Genomic DNA, 23,805 nt, shown 5'->3' with positions numbered 1-23,805 from the left:
CGTCTACTACTGGGTGGGGAGAGGAGGAAAATCACTCCGCCAGGGAAGGCAAGGAGATAGGCAGGCAGGCGGCTGGCTGGGACTTGAGCCAAGGTAGAAGGACATGCGAGTGGAGATGAATGGACATGCGCCCGAAACGTAAGAAATATTCCCTCCGCTCCAACCAGAGAGGAGGGAAAAAATAAAAAAAATAGCTAGTAGGAGAGCGGCAGAGTGGAGGTGTGTAATTCAAAACATTTTTTTTTAATTGTGCATCAACTGTCTAAGATTTTCCCAGCCCCTGTTCAAATCCAATCCGGGGACAGACTTGGTCCGGGGACAGTGTCCTTAATCCGGGAACTGTCCCCTGAAGCCAGGGATGATGTCTGGTCACCCTAACTTACTGTCTTTGGAATTGTCCCAGCACCTGTTTAAATCCAATCCAGGGACAAAACCGGGGAAAGACTTGGTCTGGGGACAGTGTCCCCAATCAGGGGACTTTCCCCAGAAAATGGGGATGTCTGGTCACCCTAGTCATTCGGCTATAGCGTGGATGGAAAGTGGTTAAGGGCGGGGGTGTGTCCTATCCCTACATACTTTTGCTAATAGGTGTCCCTCATTCCCAACTCATAAAGTTGGGAGGTATGATACTATCCTTGTACAGCATCAGATGCGTCCTCCATATTAGCCTGTCCCTGGCTTTTCCTGCCCTGTCCCTGGCTTGTCCTGCCTTGTCCCTGGCTTGTCCTACCCTGTCTTTGGCTTGGACACCCCTGTTCTAGATGATAGGGATTCCCCCGGCATTGTCCTGAGTGTGTCTGTATGTCAGTGGGGGGGTCATTAGAATGTAAGCTCCTTCTCTGGTGTGGAGGGTTCTCTGTAGATAAATAAGTAGAAATCCCTCCTGTGATTGGTCTCCTCCTGTGATTGGTCTCCTCCTGTGAATCTCTCCCATTAGGAGATGATTTGGGGGATTCCTAGAATTCTATTGGTGGAATGTCTGCAGGTTTCACTTTCACTTTGTGGCTTCTCCTCTCCAACCTTCGTTATGTTATTCTGCCTGGTAACTGCTGATCCTCCATCTCCTGATTTTCCTATTGGAGAGAGAGGAAGCCTCCACCAATCAGCACAGAGCTCCGCCTTCCTGTACACAGACTGTCCTGATCTGGGTGAAGTGGAGGTTGTCGTGTTTTGGGGTCTCTCTATAGATGACAGCGGGGAGGATGAAGATGATGACCCCCCTCATCCTGATTATTCTGGGGGTGTCAGGGGTGGAGTGTGGTAAGTAGAGGACAATATAGATGACATCTTGTCAGTGGGGGGATTTCCTCCAAGTGTTGTATAGAATGGTAGAAATCAATGTTTAGTGATAAAGGTAGAAGTATTGTGGAAGTGACAACCATGTCCTGTCTGTGCGAAGATGACAATACGGCTCTCCAGGCTCTGAAGGATCTTTATTGATCTTGTGTACGGAGCTGATGATTGGACGGAGAGGTCAGGGGGGTCAGAAGACATTACAATGTATCAGCTGACAATACATTTCACCTTCTCACTCATCACACCTATTTCCTCTTATAGATCTCATCCTGGAGGGGGCGCTGTGCTCAGTCTCATCTGTGTGATGGGAAATATAACTTGTATTTCAGATTAGGATGGAGTGGTGAGGGGTTAGATCCTCTGTCAGGTTTGTATTGCCATCTGTGTCCTCATTGGGGAGATTCTCCCTCTCTGTGTCCTGATCACCAATGTCACCGGGAATAAAACTGAGAGGACATCCAACATTTTGTGTTGTCACCAGAAGAAGAACAGAGGAGAAAACTTCCAATGGGGTCACTGTGACATCTAAAACGGGATTTCCTCTCACTTCCTGTTGAGTCTACAGGACAGGAAGTGAAGGGCAACCCCCCCTAATGAGACACAGGTGGCAAAATACAGAGGTTTTACCCCCCACACAGCGCAGGAAGAGAACATAAATCTCTCTGTGTTTAACCTTCTCTATCGGAGCAATTTTTATATTTTTTCACATAAGTTGGCATCAATATTTTTTTCTAAAAAGTTACTTTAACCACATCCCATGCGTGAAGTGGTTCTGTTATCCTGACTGGGCGCCATATGACGTCCAGCAGGATAACATGCCCGCGTGCGACCGTGGGGGCGCACAGTGCGGCAATCGTGGCGTGTCGGTCTGACATGCCGCATCTCCGATCGTGGCCTCTGACAGAGGCTTCTTACCATGTGATCAGCTGTGACCAATCACAGCTGATCATCACGTGAACCAGGAAGTGCCAGTAAACGTCATTCCTTGGTTCGTGCTGACAGGGAGAGACGATCGGCGTCTCTCTCTGTCAGAGAGGGGTCTGTGCTGATAATCACATGTACCCATCAGCTGCCAATCAGTGCCCCATCATAACCCCCTGTCAGTGCCCATCACAGTGCCAATCAGTGCCCAGCATTAACACCTGTCAGTACCTGCCCAATCAGTGCTGCCCATCAGTGACATCTATTAGTGTCCATCAATGCCACCTGTCAGTGCCCATCCATGCTGCATATCAGTGCCACCTATCGGTGCCCATCAGTGCTGCATATCAGTGTCGCCTATCAGTGCCCATCAATTCTACATATCAGTGCCGACTCATCAGTGAAGGAGAAGACAAAATTTTATAACAGAAACAAAGAAAACCTTTTTTAGTTTGTTTAGCAAAAAATAAAAACTACAGAGGTGATCAAATACCACCAAAAGAAATCTCTATTTGTGGGATTTTTTTTTAATAAAAATGTAGTTTGGGTGCAGTGTTGTATGACTGCGCAATTGTCATTCAAAGTGCGACAAAATTGTCCCGGGCAGGAAGGGGTGAAAGTCGCCGGTATTGAAGTAGTTAAACCTCGAAACAATGATATATTTTCCATAAGCAAAGGGCATCTCAAAATAAATGATGGCCGATGTAATTTGATATGTCACAAAATATATTTGCAATTGTTTAACAAAAGCATTATTTAAGAGAAAATTAACTAAAATGTATTTTAGCACAAACACAATATAATACTAGATTTTTGATAACGTAAAATATGGGTTTGTGTTATAACAAATATGCCACGTCTAAAAAGTGTCTTATAGATCCCAGATGTCTCCATAAAGAGGACCTGTCATGCCTTATTTCTATCACAAGGGATGTTTACATTTCTTGTGATAGGAATAAAAGCGATAAAAAATAATAAAGGGACAATGTAAACGTTAAAAATAAAGGTAGGTCACACACACACATATGTAAATGGTGATCACAGCACACATGAGGTATCGCCATGAGCGATGGCGCAGGTTCACATTGATGCTACTTTTGAAATTGTTCTTCTTCACTTGAAGTATCGCGATTTCAAAGTAGCAGGTCAGTGCGATTTCAGGTGCTACTTGAAAGATATCTGTGTGGTTTCATGCACAGATGTCTATTGAAGTTGCACCTGAAATCGTCAAAAGTAGTGCAGGAACTTCTTTTGCAAATCGGTGTGGTGCCGCAAAGTCGGCGTCGCACCGATTGGATGCAACTTGATATCAATTCGTTTGAGAAATCGCTCCAATGTGAACCTGGGCTTATAGTGAGAACAATAATTATAGAGGTAGATCTATTTAACCTCTTGGCGTCCGCACTGTAGCCTTATGACGGCTACAGCGCGGACCTAATTTTCCTTTTCTCGCTCTGCACGAGCCCCCTGCAGGGCGCGCGTTGTGATCACGGAATCACTGAGACTCGGGTGATCACAGATCCGAGTAAGGGGCCGATCCCGGCCCATTACTACATGATCAGCTGTCAGCCAATGAGTGCCACCTACCATGCCCACCAGTGGTGCCAATTAGTGCCACCTAGCACTGCTGCCCATCACTGCCACCTATCAGTGCCACCTATCAATGCCCTTCAGTGCCACCTCTCAGTGCCCACCCTTGCCGCCTATCAGTGCCCACCCTTGCCGCCTTATCGGTGCCCATCAGTGAAGACTATCGGAGCCTATCATTGCAGCCTCATCAGCGTACATCAATGAAAGAGGAAAATTACCCGTTTGCAAAATTTTATAACAAAATATAAAAAAATATAATTATTCTTTTCCCTTTTATTTGGTCTTTTTTAATTTTTTTTAACAAAAACTAAAAACTGCAGAGGTGATCAAATACCACCAAAAGACATCTCTCTTTGTGGGGAAAAAAAATATAATAAATGTGTTTGGGTACAGTGTTGTATGACCGCGCAGTTGTCATTCAAAGTGCATCAGCGCTGAAAACTGAAAATTGGTCTGGGCAGGAGGGGGGTTTAAGTGCCCGGTAAGCAAGTGGTTAAAGTGATTGTAAAGGTTCAGTGTTTAAGAAAAAAAAAGTGGCCCGATCCTCCTCTTCTGAGGTTCCTCTGTGGCGCTTCTGGCTCCTCCTCTTCTCGAGTGTACCATCGGAAAAATGCTCTCCGACGGGTCACCCGTGCAAGCGCACTGCCGTGTCCTGCTGCTGCATTCATAGACGCAGACAGCAGGACTCGGCTCTACCCCCGGCGCAGAGGGAGCCAATGGCTGGGCTGCTATCAATCTATCCAATCAGGACATGAGACAATGGGCCGGATTCAGAAAAGAGATACGCCGTCGTATCTCTGAGTCCGGCCGTCGTATCTATGCGCCTGATTCATAGAATCAGGTTACGCATAGATATCCCTAAGATCCGACAGGTGTAAGTGACTTACACCGTCGGATCTTAGGCTGCAATCTCACGCTGGCCGCTAGGTGGCGCTTCTGTTTGTATACGCGAGGAATATGCAAATGAGGAGTTACGCCGATTCAGAAACGAATGACCGTCCGGCGCTTTTTTTTTACGTCGTTTGCGTTCGGCTTTTTCCGGCGTATAGTTACCCCTGCTATATGAGGGGTATGTGCGGCGTATCCTATGTTAAGTATGGCCGTCGTTCCCGCGCTGAGTTTTGAATTTTTTACGTCGTTTGCGTAAGTCGTTCGCGAATACGGCTGGACGTAATTTACGTTCACAACAAAAGCATGACGAGTTGCCGACGTCATTTGGAGCATGCGCACTGGGATTCAGTCGTGGCCAGCGCGTGCGCAGTTCGTTTGGTGCGGGGACACGCATCATTTAAATGATACACGCCCCTACCCGCCGAATTTGAATTCCGCCGGGGGATTTACGATTTACGATACGCCGCCGCAACGTTACAGGCAAGTGCTTTGTGAATAAAGCACTTGCCTTAAAAACTTGCGGCGTTGTAACGTAAATGAGATAGGTTACGTGGATCTAAAGATCCGCACACTTATCTGAATCTAGCCCACTGGCTGGAGCTGGTGTGCTCGTTCCCATCGTGGGAAACACAGGGCTCAGGTAAGTATAAGGGGGGCTCAGGTAAGTATAAGGGGGGCTCGGGGGGGATGATGAGTGGCAGAAGGTTTTTCACCTTAATGCGTAGAATGCATTAAGGTGAAAAACGGCGAGGGGTTTATAACCCCTTTACCTTCCATGCCATGGCTGTGCCCTCCAACGGGCTATGATGATATGTAGAATGTACAAATGTTCTGTGCAGAAATACAACCTGTCCCATAATTCTCAGGCCTCGTACACACGACGGGACCTGTCCGATGAAAACGGTCCGCGGACCGTTTTCATCGGACATGTCCGCTGGGATCATTTGGTCTTATGGCTGTACACACCATCAGACCAAATTCCCCGCGGACAGGATACGCAGTGACGTGGCCGCGACGATGACGCGGCGACGTGCGCGACCCTGGAAGGTCAATGCTTTCACGCATGCGTCGAATCACTTCGACGCATGCGGGGGATTCTGGCCCAGCGGACATGTCCGATGAGTCGTACTGACCATCGGACATGTCCGATGGACATGGTTCCAGCGTACATGTTTCTTAGCATACTAAGAAACATTGGTCCGCTGGAAACCTGTCGGCTAGGCCGGGAATCCGGTCCGGTCGGCCGTACAGACGACTGAACATGTCTGCGGAAACTGGTCCGCGGACGAGTTTCAGCAAACATGTTCGGTCGTGTGTACGAGGCCTCAGTGCTGGTGTATGCAGTACCACATGTAACCAGAGGTGTGACTTCTCCCCCTTACAGAAATGAGACATTTTATAACTCCTCTTCATGTTTTAGTGATCTTCTCCATTGGTTTGCTTTACATATTGTTGCCAACAAAATCTGCTCTGTAAGGCTCGGTTCACACTACTCAATGCGATTACAACTTGGATGTGGTTTGTATATTGTATGGGGCAAAAATGCTTGTTATTCACACCAAAGTAGTGCAAGAAGTTTTTACAAAATCGCACCACACAGAGTCACATTGATGTGAATGATTTCCATTGTCATACAATTCTGTGCGACTTAAGTTGTGAGATCGCCGTTATCGGTGGCGGGAGAGGACCCCCCCTCCCGCCACTCTCCCGCGCCCTCCGCCGCTTACCGGAGCCGTCGGTAGCGGCAGAGGCGATCGGGTGCTGCTGGCTCTTCAGTGAGGACGCGAGTGAGGGCAAGATGGCCCCCACCCGTCCTCATAGCTTTGCTGGGCGGAAGTGACGTCAAAACGTCAGTCCCGCCCAGCGTCTTAAAGAGACAATTTTTTGTTGTCATTTTTTTAAATGACAAAATGTCCATGTTTTTTTTTTTTTTTGCATTTAAGTCTAAATATGAGATCTGAGGTCTTTTTGACCCCAGATCTCATATTTAAGAGGACCTGTCATGCTTTTTTCTATTACAAGGGATGTTTACATTCCTTGCAATAGGAATAAAAGTGATACATTTTTTTTTTTTATTATTTCAGTGTAAAAAATTATAAAATCAATAAAAATAAATAAGAAAACAAACAAAAACATTTTTTTAAAGTGCCCCGTCCCGACAAGCTCGCGCGCAGAAGCGAACGCATACGCGAGTAGCGCCCGCATATGAAAACCGTATTCAAACCACACAAGTGAGGTATCGCCGCAATCGTTAGAGCGAGAGCAATAATTCTAGCCCTAGACCTACTCTGTAGCTCAAAAAATGCAACCTATAGAATTTTTTAAACGTCGCCTATCAAGATTTTTAAGGGTAAAAGTTTGACGCCATGCCACGAGCGGGCGCAATTTTAAAGCGTGACATGTTGGGTATCATTTTACTCAGCGTAACATTATCTTTCACAATATATAAAAAAATTGGGCCAAATTTATTGTTGTCTTATTTTTTAATTAAAAAAAGTGAATTTTTTCCAAAAAAAGTGTGCTTGTCAGACCGCTGCGCAAATACGGTGTGACAAAAAGTATTGCGATGACCGTTATTTTATTCTCTAGGGTGTTAGAAAAAATATATATATAATGTTTGGGGGTTTTAAGCAATTTTCTAGCAAAAAAAATGTTTTATTCTTGTAAACGCCGAATCTGAAAAACAGGCTTGGGGCTTAAGTGGTTAAATAACAAACATGTCATACTTACCTCCACTGTGCAGTTCATTTTGCACAGTGTGGCCCCCGATCCTCCTGTTCTGGGGTCCCCCAATGTTGCTCGCGGCTCCTCCTCGCATTGGTAAACCCCCTAGGGGAAGCGCTCTCCCTGGGGGCTACCTTGTGGGCGTGCTCCAGAGTCCAGCATTTTACACAGAATGCCAGAGTCGGCCCCACCCCCTGGCGCCCACGTCATTGGATTTGATTGACAGCAGCGAGAGCCAATGGCTGCACTGCTATCAATCTATCCAATCAAGAGCCGAGAACCCTGGGCAGAGAGGTACAGCGTGTCTCCGCCGAGGGAACAAACGGGCTCAGGTGAGTAAAACAGGGAGGCGGAACACGGGGGTTTACAACCCCTTTAACAGAACTTTGGGAGAGAGGGTTAGGGCCAGGACACCCTTAGGTATTTGCAGTATTAGAGTGATTGTAAACCCTTTATAATAAGGCTTACCTGTATCTACCCTGGATATCTCCTAAACCAGCACTGTCTAGGAGATATCCCCTGTCCCCTGCATGTGCCAATCTCATTGGCAAATGCGCACTAAAGCAAACTGAAGCGATGGCATGTATGTGCCGTTGCTTCAGTCAGTGTGACGTTACTGGTGGCTCCCGCGCACATGCGTGGGAGTGACGTCATTGCGGCTCCGGCCAATCACAGCGCCGGAGCCGTGATACCCGGAAGTAACCCTGGGAGAGATGTTGCCGGCTGGAGGGGGATACGAGGACCACTGCAGGGGCTTCGATGTGAGGTAAGTAATTCATAATGAGCTAGTATGCTATGCATACTAGCTCATTATGTCTTTATGGCAGAACCGTCACTTCTGGTTGGACTGCAAGCTGCAATCCCAACCCTGCGCTGCTGTCTTGCTTCTGGATAGGCCCTCAGACTGCTCAGCAGCCAAACTCCAGCTTTGCAGCCCGGGTAGTACAACACACATCCACCCAGACAGCCATCCAGGTGGCACCGAACCCCGATCACCTGACTCCACCCAATTATGTAGATTCTCCCAGCAGGCCAAGGCATTTAAGAAAACCCCTGCCCATTGGCTGATATACCCATAATCTGACCTTGCATTGCCCTTCTCATATCTAATGCCACCAGGTACCCGGCCACCTAGCGGCAAAAGAGAGAAGTGCAGCAATTACAGATTTAGAGTGAAATCAATTGATCCTCATCAATTAGCCAAGATAGCTGCTATACCTGGCAGGTACATTTAGGAGCAACCCTGTCTATACCCCAGGGTGCTACACTTAATTGTCCCTTAAAGGAACACTAAAAGTAAAATTATTATTTTTTTTTTAAATGACAAACATAACATACTTGCCTTCACTGTGCAGCTCGTTTTGCACACAATGGCCCCAATCCTCGTCTTCTGGGGTCCCTCGGCGGCTGTCTTGGCTCCCCCCCCCCCCCGCAAGAGCTTTCCATCTTCATGCGAGCTTGCATGGTGGAAAGCTCTTGCGGGCGCGCTCCCGTGATACAACGGTGGCCATAGCCGCTGACTGTATCACTCGGCCCTGCCCCCCAGCGCGCCGCATCATTGGATGTGATTGACAGCAGCGCCAGCCAATGGCTGCGCTGCTTTCAATCCATCCAGTGTAGCCAATCAACGGCCAGGCTGAGAACCGAGGAGGATGACGGGGACGAGCGCGGGACTTTCGAGGGGTCAGGTAAGTAAAACGGGGTTTCGGGGGGGCCGGTACTGTCCGATGTTTTTTCACCTTAATGCATAGGATGCATTAAGGTGAAAACGTTTTACCTTTACAAACCCTTTAATGATTGCAAGATCTATAGGCGCAACCATCTGCACACTCACAGGGTCCACAATGCGGGTATACTGTAAGGATTTATATCTTCTCTCTATCTACTTTCATAAATCACTATAAGTATCTGATTCCCTCTACAGCAGTTATAATAAAGCTGCAATGCTGCCAATATTACAATGTGACTTTCATACATCATTGTGACACTACAAGACCTAAACCCCCCCCCCCTCCCCCCATGGTATTGTACTAGGACAGGACTGGCTGCCATCACATCATACATTATGATAAGTGTAGATCGGAGATAAAAGATTGGAATGACAGTTCATAGATGGGATTGTTGTACTAATAATATAAATTCATATCATCTTTATTACATTGGAGGGATTATTTCACTACATTGTTCTCTTCACACTGAATAGACATGATGTGATCTTCTAATTCCGGCAGTGATCGGGGTCAGTGATGAGACCTGTATGTAATCATTATATATATATTATACTGTGTGATGTGTACAGGATGTATATATAACACTCTGTATGTAATCATTATATACATTATACAGTGTGATGTGTACAGGATGTATATATAACACTCTGTATGTAATCATTATATACATTATACTGTGTGATGTGTACAGGATGTATATATAACACTCTGTATGTAATCATTATATACATTATACTGTGTGATGTGTAGGGGATGTATATATAACACTCTGTATGTAATCATTATATACATTATACTGTGTGATGTGTACAGGATGTATATATAACACTCTGTATGTCTCTCTATCAGACAGTCACTCTCTGCGGTATTATTACACTGGAGTCTCCTCTCCGGGATCCGGACTCCCTGTGTACTCTGTGGTCGGATATGTGGATGATAAGGAGATAGCAAATTATAACAGTGACACCCGACAGGATCTTCCCAAGACTGAGTGGATGAAGAAACTGGGATCTGATTACTGGGAGGGACAGACACAAATAGGTCGGAGCAATGAGGCTGTTTACAAGCGCAGAGTACAGACAGCGATGAGCCGATTCAACCAGACTGGAGGTGAGAGAATTCTTACATTTCTATTTATTACACCGAATACAAACTCTGCAGACAGGATACGGGGGGAGGGGGGACATTCTATGAGATTTATAGAAGATCTCAGCTTGATGAATAAATTCCTCATCTGATGAGAATTATCATCTCACCTATAAAATATACACAACTACTTCTTCTAGGAAACCTGGACTGAGAGACGGAGGACACCAGAGCTGATCTCTAATACTCGGCTCTCTATCTGCCGGGCCGTCATCCGGATTCATTGCCTTCCATATATTTTGGGTCATGACCCCAGAACAAGCAGATAGAATAAAGTGTATTTCCAGTCAGGACTCTTTCTCTTAGTTTTGAATAAAGTGGGGAAAGGGAAGTACCCCTGCCAGGTTTTTACTCTCACTTCCTGTCCTACTGACTACATTCTACCAAATAGAAAGTTTGGGGAAATCTCCAACAGAAACACAGTTAGAAATATTTATGATTCTAATTAATAGAGTAGAGGAAGACTAGAACTCATGTCAGTTTTTTAGTTCCGTCTCTGTCCCAGTTGCAGAGTTTTCCTCACTTCCTGTTTTGGTGAAATGTTGTCAGCAGGACAGGAAATGAGCCAAATTCTCTCTAATGGAGCCCCGGGGAGCAATAAAAACTCTGCAGGAGGTGTAATCCTCCCCCACTCTCTCCAATACTGGAAATAAATGTTTTTGGCTGACATACACTTTAAGTCTCTCTCTGACTTCACTTGCTGCATGCTTTTTCTCATGTGAGTAAATCAAAGTATTAGTGCAAAAATAGCCCAACAGTCAGCAGTTCTAGGAGAATGTCAGCAATGGGAGGCAGCAGACTTCTCTCTGGACAGGTTGTGTGTCTAATTGTAATCCTTTGACAGCCATACAGATGTAATAAAGTACAGCTAAAGAGGAACTGCAGTCTGCTCACATAATTTGTAATTATTTGCCATTCTGAAGCTTCCCTCCAACCTCTTTGCATATTATTTTATATATACTGTGATTCTATATTTGCCAAATATGCTGCAGAAATCTCCCTTCACTGAGTCTGGCTGCAGCCATTTTAACTGTGGGCAGCTGAAGCTGCTGCCTGTTCACTTGCTGGATTTACTTGGACACACCTCCAGCTCCGCAGCTCTCATTGGCCCTCTTATGACTCCTCCCCCCTCCCTTCCTGGCAAACTCTCAGGAGTAAGAGCTGTGTATGATGTCATAAGCCTAGGCTTTTTACCAGACAAGAAACAGGAAGTGGGGTGTAGAAGGTATTTACTGGCAAAAAAATAAAAGTTTTACTATCCAAAGTTAAAACAACAACAAGGGCAGAAGATTTATTAGAAGGAAAGATGAGAAAATGACTGAATTTCCACTTTAAGGGGTAAAACAAGCTGATTGGTGCAATAACAATTGTGTTCTGTTTCTGTTCTCCTCTGTATTTGTCCCGGTGATCATTCTCAGCAAATCAGAAAGTGAGGGGAAATATTCCAATGACTGAGACGGCAAATATAACCTAATGGGGGTGTAACCCTTCCCTACTCCATCTAAAAACTACAACAGCTTCATCTATACATACACTTTAATTAGATGAAGGTATGATGAGGTGCCAGTACATATCAGGGCCTCATCAGCCTGGCTCTCAGGGGGCTTCAAAGTCGCATCCCATGTATTTCAATCAGTGCGTTTTCATTGCCACGACTCAAGTCGCAGCAACAAAAAATAGTTCCTGCACTACTTTTGTATGACGTTCAGTGTGACTTGGCCCCATAGACTTCTATGTTATCTCACAGAAGTCACATCAGTATAGATAAGAATGCCACTTTGACGAATCATTTATTTAACCCTCACCTCTCCTCCCTGGTCATCCTTGCTGCCCAAATACTTCCCCCCGAGTACATCCCAATCGCACCTCAGTGTAATAGAAACACAAGTTCCCGCTCACGGTTTTTGTGCTTTTTTCCCTCCTAAACGCACATCACACATATAGCGGCCCATTTACTTGAATGGACAGCCCAGCCCTATAAAGAACAAACACCTCAAGGAGGCTCAAGAACCTTTTTGGTCGCACAGAGTCACACATTTGGGTGCATTTGTAGAATGTTTTGTCGCACAGCAGAACACACATCTGCCAATCACGATTGAGTTTTTATAACAATTAGCCGACAGTCACATCTGCGTATTTCTGAACGTGTGGAAACCCGCACAGAACACACGCACTTTGCCACATGATTAGTAAACACCCGGCAGGCAGGCATTGCTTTGCCATGTAGGCTGCGTTCACATCTGTGTGTTCCCAAATGCATGGCGACCCGCACAGAAATCACACAACGCACATTAAGAAATGCACAGATGAGAACACAACCTAACTTACAAACATTTTCTGTGCAGGTTGCTTCACATTCAGAAATGCGCAGATCCAAACGCAGCCTGAATAGTATCACATGTGCGTTTGCTGCACATTTTCAAAACACATGCGTTTGCATCTGCTTGTTTCCGAAAGTGTGACATCTCATACAGAAAACATGCGTTGCTGTGCATTTCAAAACCACGCAGAAATGCATGTTGCGCTTGCATTGGCATTTAGGCTGCGTTTGTATCTGTGCGTTTCTAAGCAGCAAACAACTCACACAGAAAATGCACGCTCTGCTGTGCGTATCAAAAATGCATGGAAACGCTCCTCGAGAAAGTGTTACCATTTAGGCTGCGTTCTCATCTGTGTGTTTCCCTTTTGGGTGGCAAAATTTTTAAATGCGCAATAATGTGTGTCACACTTGTGGTACAATTTAGGCTGCATTTGCATCTCTGAACATTTCCAAACACATGGCAACCCACACTGAAAATGCGCACTTTGTTGTGTGTCTCAAATGCATGGCAACATGCATCGCGCATGCGTTACCATTCATTCGCATGTATGCCTTTTCCAAACACATGGCAACCTGCAAGAAAAATGACACTTTGTCATGCAATTTTTCCAGGGAGGGGCGCTTCGGCAGCGGCGATACACAGTCGCATTTAACCCTGTCTTCAAACGCTAGCGGGGTTAAAAGCTAGCGACCGAATAGCGCAGCTAAAATAATGGTAAAACGCTGCTTTACCGATAACGCGGCCAGCTGGCAGTGTGAAATAGCTCTTGAGATAATTCAGCTTCACTCCATGCCCATATAAATATAGCCTAGAGAATGTACAGACCCCCCTTCAGCACAGATGGACCCCTCCATTCAGCACAGATGGACCACCCTTCAGCACAGACCCCCTATTCTGCACAGACCCCCTATTCTGCACAGACCCCCTCCATTCAGCACAGATGGACCCCCATTCCGCACAGACCCCCCCCTTCCGCACAGATGGACCCCCTTTGAGCCCAGACCCCCTTCTGCACAAACACCCCTTTAGTACTGACCCCCCCTTCAGCATAGTTGAACCCCCCATCAGCACAAACCCCCCTCCCCCATCCCATTCAGTACCTCAGATCAGCCATCAGCACGGCACAGGCACAGCAGGTTCCCTCCCCCTGTGCACACATAAACACTGGAGGGGAGGCAGCTTCACTCTGCTCGCTGTGCCTGTGTGACATCCAACCAGGACCGCTCACACAGCCCGTGGCCGCAAAACTCTTCAACACCTTCTCGATTTTCCAGGGGGGGTCAATTTCCCCTCCCCTTGCCCTATGGAGCGGACACCCATGCTGGGGACCTCTGGGCCCTTTAATAAATAGAAAAAAAGAAATATATATATATATATATATATATATATATATATATATATATATAAAAATTAAATATTAAATATTACAATTTTTTTTTATTTATTCTATTGTTTTTTTTCCTTCTTTTTATTAAAGGGCCCAGAGGTCCCCAGGGCCCCGGGTGGCAACCCCCCCTTTCCTGATGGCGGCCCTGGTCATTATTGAGGAGATTTCCCGTGATGTGATCTCTCTGTACAATCTACAGCCATGATGAGGGAAGATATTCTAATTATTCCATAATCCACCAATCCTGTGTCACCATCACTGGTCATCTATACAGTGTGTGATTGGCTGTTAAAAAAAAATTGGAGGTAAACAGCAGCCAATGAGATGATGATCTGAAGATGTCACACCTGATTTGTGAATAGGATTGTTTGTCAGGATAGGACAGCCAATCAGTGATGAGTGTCCTCTCCTCAGTGGTGGGATGAGACGGTGACCCCTCTGTAGAACATTGTGGGGTGTCACTAGGATCCGATCTTCTTCTTCCTCCATACTGAGGATGTGTATTGGAGATTTCTGCCATAGTGGAGGATATATATCTGTAGTACTGGCCGTGTCATTATAAGGAGATCTGTGCTGTATATGTACACTCTGTATACACACATCTATCCCTGTACATATCTCCTCCCTATACCATCACCTCCTCCATCATCACATATTACACATATCACTTCCTCTGATCCCGGGTCACATCTTCCTCTTCTGTCTGCAGGGATCCATATTGTACAGGAGATGTCCGGCTGTGAGCTGAGAGATGACGGCACCACTGAGGGGTATTATCAGATTAGATATGATGGGAGAGAATTCATGTCTCTGGACACACAGAGCGAGATCTGGATCCCGACCATGAATGAGGCTCAGATCACCACACAGAGATGGAACAGTCCGGAGATGAGAGTGGGGGAGAGAAACAAGAATTATCTGGAGAATATCTGTATAGAATGGCTGAAGAAATACATCAACAATGGGAGAGAAGATCTGGAGAAGAGAGGTGACTACACTATATACATCATATATGTTATATCTACACACCGTATACACACACTATACTATATACATCATATATGTTATATCTACACACTGTATATACACACTACACTATATACATCATATATGTTATATCTATACACACACTATACTATATACATCATATATGTTATATATACACCCCGTATATACACACTACACTATATACATCATATATGTTATATCTACACACCGTATATACACACTACACTATATACATCATATATGTTATATCTACACACCGTATACACACACTATACTATATACATCATATATGTTATATCTACACACTGTATATACACACTACACTATATACATCATATATGTTATATCTACACACCGTATACACACACTATACTATATACATCATATATGTTATATCTACACACCGTATATACACACTACAGGGAGTGCAGAATTATTAGGCAAGTTGTATTTTTGAGGATTAATTTTATTATTGAACAACAACCATGTTCTCAATGAACCCAAAAAACTCATTAATATCAAAGCTGAATATTTTTGGAAGTAGTTTTTAGTTTGTTTTTAGTTTTAGCTATTTTAGGGGGATATCTGTGTGTGCAGGTGACTATTACTGTGCATAATTATTAGGCAACTTAACAAAAACAAATATATACCCATTTCAATTATTTATTTTTACCAGTGAAACCAATTTAACATCTCAACATTCACAAATATACATTTATGACATTCAAAAACAAAACAAAAACAAATCAGTGACCAATATAGCCACCTTTCTTTGCAAGGACACTCAAAAGCCTGCCATCCATGGATTCTGTCAGTGTTTTGATCTGTTCACCATCAACATTGCGTGCAGCAGCAACCACAGCCTGCCAGACACTGTTCAGAGAGGTGTACTGTTTTCCCTCCTTGTAAATCCCACATTTGATGATGGACCACAGGTTCTCAATGGGGTTCAGATCAGGTGAACAAGGAGGCCATGTCATTAGTTTTTCTTCTTTTATAACCTTTCTTGCCAGCCACGCTGTGGAGTACTTGGACGCGTGTGATGGAGCATTGTCCTGCATGAAAATCATGTTTTTCTTGAAGGATGCAGACTTCTTCCTGTACCACTGCTTGAAGAAGGTGTCTTCCAGAAACTGGCAGTAGGACTGGGAGTTGAGCTTGACTCCATCCTCAACCCGAAAAGGCCCCACAAGCTCATCTTTGATGATACCAGCCCAAACCAGTACTCCACCTCCACCTTGCTGGCGTCTGAGTCGGACTGGAGCTCTCTGCCCTTTACCAATCCAGCCACGGGCCCATCCATCTGGCCCATCAAGACTCACTCTCATTTCATCAGTCCATAAAACCTTAGAAAAATCAGTCTTGAGATATTTCTTGGCCCAGTCTTGACGTTTCAGCTTGTGTGTCTTGTTCAGTGGTGGTCGTCTTTCAGCCTTTCTTACCTTGGCCATGTCTCTGAGTATTGCACACCTTGTGCTTTTGGGCACTCCAGTGATGTTGCAGCTCTGAAATATGGCCAAACTGGTGGCAAGTGGCATCTTGGCAGCTGCACGCTTGACTTTTCTCAGTTCATGGGCAGTTATTTTGCGCCTTGGTTTTTCCACACGCTTCTTGCGACCATGTTGACTATTTTGAATGAAACCCTTGATTGTTCGATGATCACGCTTCAGAAGCTTTGCAATTTTAAGAGTGCTGCATCCCTCTGCAAGATATCTCACTATTTTTGACTTTTCTGAGCCTGTCAAGTCCTTCTTTTGACCCATTTTGCCAAAGGAAAGAAAGTTGACTAATAATTATGCACACCTGATATAGGGTGTTGATGTCATTAGACCACACCCCTTCTCATTACAGAGATGCACATCACCTAATATGCTTAATTGGTAGTAGGCTTTCGAGCCTATACAGCTTGGAGTAAGACAACATGCATAAAGAGGATGATGTGGTCAAAATACTCATTTGCCTAATAATTCTGCACTCCCTGTATATGTTATATCTACACACTGTATATACACACTACACTATATACATCATATATGTTATATCTACACATTGTATATACACACTACACTATATACATCATATATGTTATATGTACACACCGTCCGGCCCGGACTGGGACAAAAAATAGGCCCGGGCATTTTTACTGAGCAGCTAATTTTTCCATGGACCGGGGGGGGGGGGGGGGGGTTGGTCAGTGTCGGTCCTCCACGCTGCAATGTGCAGGGATACTGTGATATAAATATGAATGATTACAGTGAAGTCCCCTTTATATTACAGTGTCCCTGCAATCATGCCCCCCTCCCCCTTTTTTCTCTACTCACTGTGCAGATCTCCAGCTCCTCCCACCCCCTGATTCCTTACATCAGAGTCCGCAGCGGGCCCCCTTACATCAGAGTCCGCAGCGGGCCCCCTTACATCAGAGTCCGCAGCGGGCCCCCTTACATCAGAGTCCGCAGCGGGCCCCCTTACATCAGAGTCCGCAGCGGGCCCCCTTACATCAGAGTCCGCAGCGGGCCCCCTTACATCAGAGTCCGCAGCGGGCCCCCTTACATCAGAGTCCGCAGCGGGCCCCCTTACATCAGAGTCCGCAGCGGGCCCCCTTACATCAGAGTCCGCAGCGGGCCCCCTTACATCAGAGTCCGCAGCGGGCCCCCTTACATCAGAGTCCGCAGCGGGCCCCCTTACATCAGAGTCCGCAGCGGGCCCCCTTACATCAGAGTCCGCAGCGGGCCCCCTTACATCAGAGTCCGCAGCGGGCCCCCTTACATCAGAGTCCGCAGCGGGCCCCCCTTACATCAGAGTCGGCACCGAGCCCCCCTTACATCAGAGTCGGCACCGAGCCCCCCTTACATCAGAGTCGGCACCGAGCCCCCTTACATCAGAGTCGGCACCGAGCCCCCTTACATCAGAGTCGGCACCGAGCCCCCTTACATCAGAGTCGGCACCGAGCCCCCTTACATCAGAGTCGGCACCGAGCCCCCTTACATCAGAGTCGGCACCGAGCCCCCTTACATCAGAGTCGGCACCGAGCCCCCTTACATCAGAGTCGGCACCGAGCCCCCTTACATCAGAGACGGCACCGAGCCCCCTTACATCAGAGTCGGCACCGAGCCCCCTTACATCAGAGGCGGCACCGAGCCCCCTTACATCAGAGTCGGCACCGAGCCCCCTTACATCAGAGTCGGCACCGAGCCCCCTTAAAGTGGAGTACCACCCAAAAGTGGAACTTCCGCTTAATCCACTCCTCGCCCCCTTACATGCCACATTTGGCATGTCATTTTTTTGGGGGGGGGGGAGTGAGGGCTTCAGGAGGAGTGGGACTTCCTGTCCCACTTCCTCTTTCCCCCGAGGGGCTGCTAAGGCGAATAAGCCTAATCGCCTTTCTGCAGCCCCTCCCTGTAGGCGATCACCTGGGACACGTGACAGGTCCCAGGCGATCGCCTGTCCAATTGCATGGCGCGGCACCGCTTGCACATGCGCAGTGGGTGCCCGGCCGTGAAGCTGAAAGCTGTCATGGCCGGGTGCCCACACTTGGAATGAAGACACCGGCCGGAGAGGGGGGGGAAGAGGAGGAGCAGTGTCCGAAGCTCCGAGCACACAGCGGAACTGCCAGCATGACCTCTTAGGTGGAGCTGTGTTTGAGAGAGACACACAGCGCCGCCGCTCAACCGCTAATGTAGATGCGCCGGAGCCCGAAGATGACACAGGCACAGCCGCATGGCAGTAGGTGAGCGGCGGCCTGTTTTAACCCTATCCAGGCTGCGGGCGCCGCGCACCTCCCGCTGTGCGGCCTGATCATCAACAGGCCACAGAGCAACGGCCCGCGGGTGGCCCGGCCCCCCGGGCAAATGCCTGTTCTGCCCTATGGCCAGTCCGGTCCTGCACACCGTATATACACACACACTACACTATATACATCATATATGTTATATCTACACACTGTATATACACACTACACTATATACATCATATATGTTATATCTACACCCCGTATACACACACACTACACAATATACATCATATGTTATATCTACACACTGTACACATCATATATGTTATATATATATATATATACACATACATACATACACACACACACACACACACACACTACACTATATAAATCATATATGTTATATCTACACACTGTATATACACACTACACTATATACATCATATATGTTATATCTACACACTGTATACACACACTACACTATATACATCATATATGTTATATCTACACACTGTACATACACACTACACTATATACATCATATATATATATATATATATATATATATATACACACACACACTGTGTGTGTGTGTGTATATATATATATATTATACACACTACACAATATACATCATATATGTTATATCTACAGAATAGAATAATGTGAGAGCCAACATAGCTGTGCACCCCAAAAAAATACAAAATGGGAAGGTTCCCCCAATGTGTTTTTTCGCAGGAAACATGATCAATACCATAGAACATAGTGTTTTTATTATAAAATCTTTCAACAACATGAACTTCAGATTTCACATAAAGTTGAAAAACTAGGCTCTGGTAATTGACATATAAAACTACATATTCCAACATTCTAGGCAAAAAAGCACACACAGTGGAGCCAGTTGTTTGCAGGACATTACAACATGGACATCCACATGAATACCCCAACGCGTTTTGACCCATATTTTCATGGTCTTCTTCAGGGGGTATATACATTCTAAGGAGATAAATCCAAAAAAGTTCCTTAAAGTGGAGTTCCGCCAAATAAAAAATAAAATAGTCAGCAGCTACAAATCCAGCAGCTTCTGACTTTAATATATATACCTGTCCTGGGCATCCGCGATGTCGGCACCCAAAGCCGATCTGTCCCCCGGCTCTCCAGTGGAGGCGCCGCCATCATCGGTAAGGGAATCATGAAGTGAAGTCTTGCGGCTTCACTCCCTGGTTCCCTACTGCACATGCACGAGTCGCTCTGCACGATTCCACTGGTCCCTGCTGTCTTCTGTGACCTGTGTATCTTGCAGAAGACAGTGGGGGGGCGGGGGTGGGGGAGGGACCGTATGTGGCGCAGGTCGTCGCAGGAACTGCTGCCATCTATGCCCGGAAGTGGGAGCAAATACCTGGATTACACGGGTATCTGCTCCCTCCTCCCCCTGAAAGGTGCCAAATGTGACACCGGAGGAGGGTAGGAATCTGAAAAGCGGAAGTTCCATTTTTGGGTGGAACTCCGCTTTAACCACTTCAGCCCCGGACCATTATGCAGCCTAAAGACCCAAAGGGGCTGATTTACTATCCTCTGTGCGCTGCGCTGGTTCATGCCTTAATTAGTGCGCCGGGTGAAGCCTTAATTAGGCGCATGAACCAGCGTAGCAGCCGGCGCATTGAAAGTAATATGTAAAGCCGCGCCGATCTCTGGGAGAAATCAAAAGTGTTCATATTAAAGGCTAATCTGCAAGTTTTGTCCTAAAAAGTGTTTGGGGACCTCAGTCCTGCCCCAGGGGACATGTATCAATGTTTTTTTTTTTTTTTTTAAACGCCAGTTTTTTCGGGAGCAGTGAAATTAATAATTCTTGAAAATATTCGAAATACCTCGTAAATTGGGACTATGTAGGCAACACGCAAAAAGTTCAAATTATATATAAAAAATATCAATTTATTACAAAATTACATATACAAAAATATATCCAAAAAATCATATAATAAATCACATAAATATACAATGTATAAATCATAAACGATGCAATACTGTCCGGCATACGGTACCATCACCATGGTTTGGGAGGTTAAGTAGCTGAAAAGCCGACGCGTTTCGAATGCTACGCATTCTTCTTCATGGCATATACAAGTATTACATCTGAGATGAATCGGAGAATAATAGATTTATGAAGCATATTGACAATATAATAATGTACTTTTCTTGTCAAAAGGGAGAAAAAACAGCATATATAATGATACACTTTCTTCATTAGACAGAGAAATAGCACATATGTTCATAAAAAGAAGCTCACCTGTCGTTTAAAAACTTTGTGCCTAGGGGCATGAGCCAAATGCCCGCCGGTATTGTGGGACATGGATGTCTCCTGTTGCAGGCTGAACCATACACAAATCCCCCAAATTGGTGTCACTCATAGAGTGGATAGAACTAAGTAGTTCAATTAGGTGGTGTTAAAAATTCCTATATGAAGGAGACAATAATGGAGAAAGCCCCCAAAAGGAAAGGAAACAAGAGAGAGGACAAAGGCAAAGAGGATTCCATCAATAAAAGTATATAACTATATGCCAATGTAAAGAATTCATCTACTGGTTGGAAGATTATTCCGCACAGTTTCTGAGACTCACCACCAGCTAAGGGTAATGTTTCCAAGTTCCAAAAATAGTCCAAGAGCGGGCTTCTGACTACCCCCAGGCCGGTTCCCCTTATAGGTATGAAATGTCTCCTTACTCTCCTGAGTATGGAGAGGGAATGACACCACCTATCCCTCTTGGCGCTTCCTAAGTACCTACCTCAATTAGGGCCAGCTGGTCCGTTCCTCCCCTCGCTTACCGCACTAATTGCGGGGGTTGTTAATGACGAATCCCCTCGTGTGGCTCCAAAAGCCTAGGCCATCGGCACCTTCAGGCGCCATTATTGTTTACAACGCCGTCGGCGTCACTTCCGCAACCGGAAGTGACGTCGCGGCCATTTTACATGTAAACGCCAGCCTCAGCCATCCACGGGGCTCCCAGCCGGAACCGGAAGTTCCCCGGCGGCCATTTTGGAAGAGGTCGAATAATATACACATGAATATGCTGGAGACCTCCCAGCAAAAAACCGGAAGTTCCCCAGCGGCCATTTTGGAAAGTGGCTGATAACACCCAGACGAATATCCCAGAGAACTGGCATATATCCTGCATGAAAAGGGCGGCCAATCAAAACGATGGAGCCTGATAAACAGTGGGGATGGAAATAAACACACTGGTACTATTTATCAATATCAATGTTATAATGAAAAATCCGGAGGAACTCAGACCGCTATTTCTAAACAACTGCATGAGTTTAATGGGTACCATTCATCTGCTGTTCCAACAAAGAAAAAAGAAAGGAACAGCCAGAGAATGAGTGGAAAACAAAACAAAAAATGCCACAGCTGCCGTATTATCTGCCCCAGGGAGGCATTGCTGCGATCCTATTGGCAAAAAAGTTAGAGACATCTGAGTAAAAACCCAGAGTCTCACCCGGCAGCCGATGAGTGAGAGAAAGGGGAGAAAAGGGATGGGATCACACCTGCAAAACAGAAGTTGGAATAAAAGCCGAGACCATACCATCCCATTTACCCAGTTGGCTACTCAGGTCATGCATCCCCAGAGCACGAAGTCACACCAGGTTGCATACAAAAGAGAAATTATTTTTAATATTTTATGGTACAATATACTAGTTCCTTTAAACATCTCCGCCGAAGTAACAATTAACGGCAGAGATAGGGGAATCAACATATTCATGTATCAACTATACAAAATATAACAAAATTATATATACAAAAATACACAGAAAAACCCCCTTATTCTAATATGTTGATTATAACATTGATATTGATAAAACTTCCGGTTTTTTGCTGGGAGGTCTCCAGCATATTCATGTGTATATTATTCGACCTCTTCCAAAATGGCCGCCATTTTGACCAGGATTGTCAGGACAGCGGGGACAATAATAACGGGTGTCACGTCTATATCCACGCTTTCTACAGACATGACATTTTCATTGCGGGGCTCGTTGGGTAGGGGTACTCTCGAGGACATACGGAAAATGCCTCTCATGCAGTCGGCTTATTGCATTTGGTTGGGAATGGTGAGGTGCAGCACCACCTGGATACAGGAGTTCTGTGACGATCTCATCCTGGAATTGAAGGAAGGATCCAGTCCTTCCTGAAGCTCTGCATAGCACATGAGGGTTCAGCAAAGCCAATTGAAATAAGTATAGAGACACTTTTTTGTAACAGTGTCTTGCCTTACCGGAAACTTGATACGGCTCCAGCAACTGGTCGTTGAGGTCCACCCCTCCCATATTTTGGTTATATTGGTGGACACAGAGGGGTTTCTCCACAACATCAGTCGCCGTACAAATTTGTACTGTCGTGTCTGCGTGAAGGGGGGTACATAGTTAGTTAGTCAGGTTGAAAAAAGACACAAGTCCATCCAGTTCAACCACAAAAAATAAAAAAACAAAATAAAAAACACAGTACAATCCTATACACCCAACTCCATACCCACAGTTGATCCAGAGGAAGGCAAAAAAACCCAGCAGAGCATGATCCAATTTGCTACAGCAGGGAAAAAATTCCTTCCTGATCCCCCGAGAGGCAATCGGATTTACCCTGGATCAACTTTACCTACAAATCTTAGTACTCAGTTATATTCTGTACATTTAGGAAAGAATCCAGGCCTTTCTTAAAGCAATCTACTGAGCTGGCCAGAACCACCTCTGGAGGGAGTCTGTTCCACATTTTCACAGCTCTTACTGTGAAAAAACCTTTCCGTATTTGGAGGTGAAATCTCTTTTCCTCTAGACGTAAAGAGTGCCCCCTTGTCCTCAGTGTTGACTGTAAAGTGAATAACTCAACACCAAGTTCACTGTATGGACCTCTTATATATTTGTACATGTTGATCATATCCCCCCTTATTCTCCTCTTCTCAAGAGTGAATACATTTAGTTCTTCTAATCTTTCCTCATAGCTGAGCTCCTCCATGCCTCTTATCAGTTTGGTTGCCCTTCTCTGCACTTTCTCCAGTTCTCCGATGGAGA

General features: G+C 45.6%; 1 protein-coding gene across 1 annotated transcript in view; it reads left to right on the top strand.

Annotated features, from left to right (window-relative positions):
- The first annotated feature begins 1,100 nt into the window (after positions 1-1,100).
- LOC120914297 (class I histocompatibility antigen, F10 alpha chain-like) overlaps positions 1,101-23,805 on the top strand; it is a 55,764-nt gene continuing 33,059 nt past the window's right edge. Inside the window, exons 1-3 of the mRNA XM_040324930.1 lie at positions 1,101-1,260; positions 10,002-10,262; positions 14,716-14,994. Of these exons, the coding sequence (XP_040180864.1) occupies positions 1,188-1,260; positions 10,002-10,262; positions 14,716-14,994 (613 nt within the window). The 5' untranslated portion in view covers positions 1,101-1,187. The remainder of the gene's footprint in view (positions 1,261-10,001; positions 10,263-14,715; positions 14,995-23,805) is intronic.

Source organism: Rana temporaria, chromosome 9, assembly GCF_905171775.1.
Source record: "Rana temporaria chromosome 9, aRanTem1.1, whole genome shotgun sequence".
NCBI lineage: Eukaryota > Metazoa > Chordata > Amphibia > Anura > Ranidae > Rana > Rana temporaria.
The sequence above is the reverse complement of the archived record's forward strand: the minus strand, read 5'-3'. Positions and strand labels throughout refer to the sequence as shown.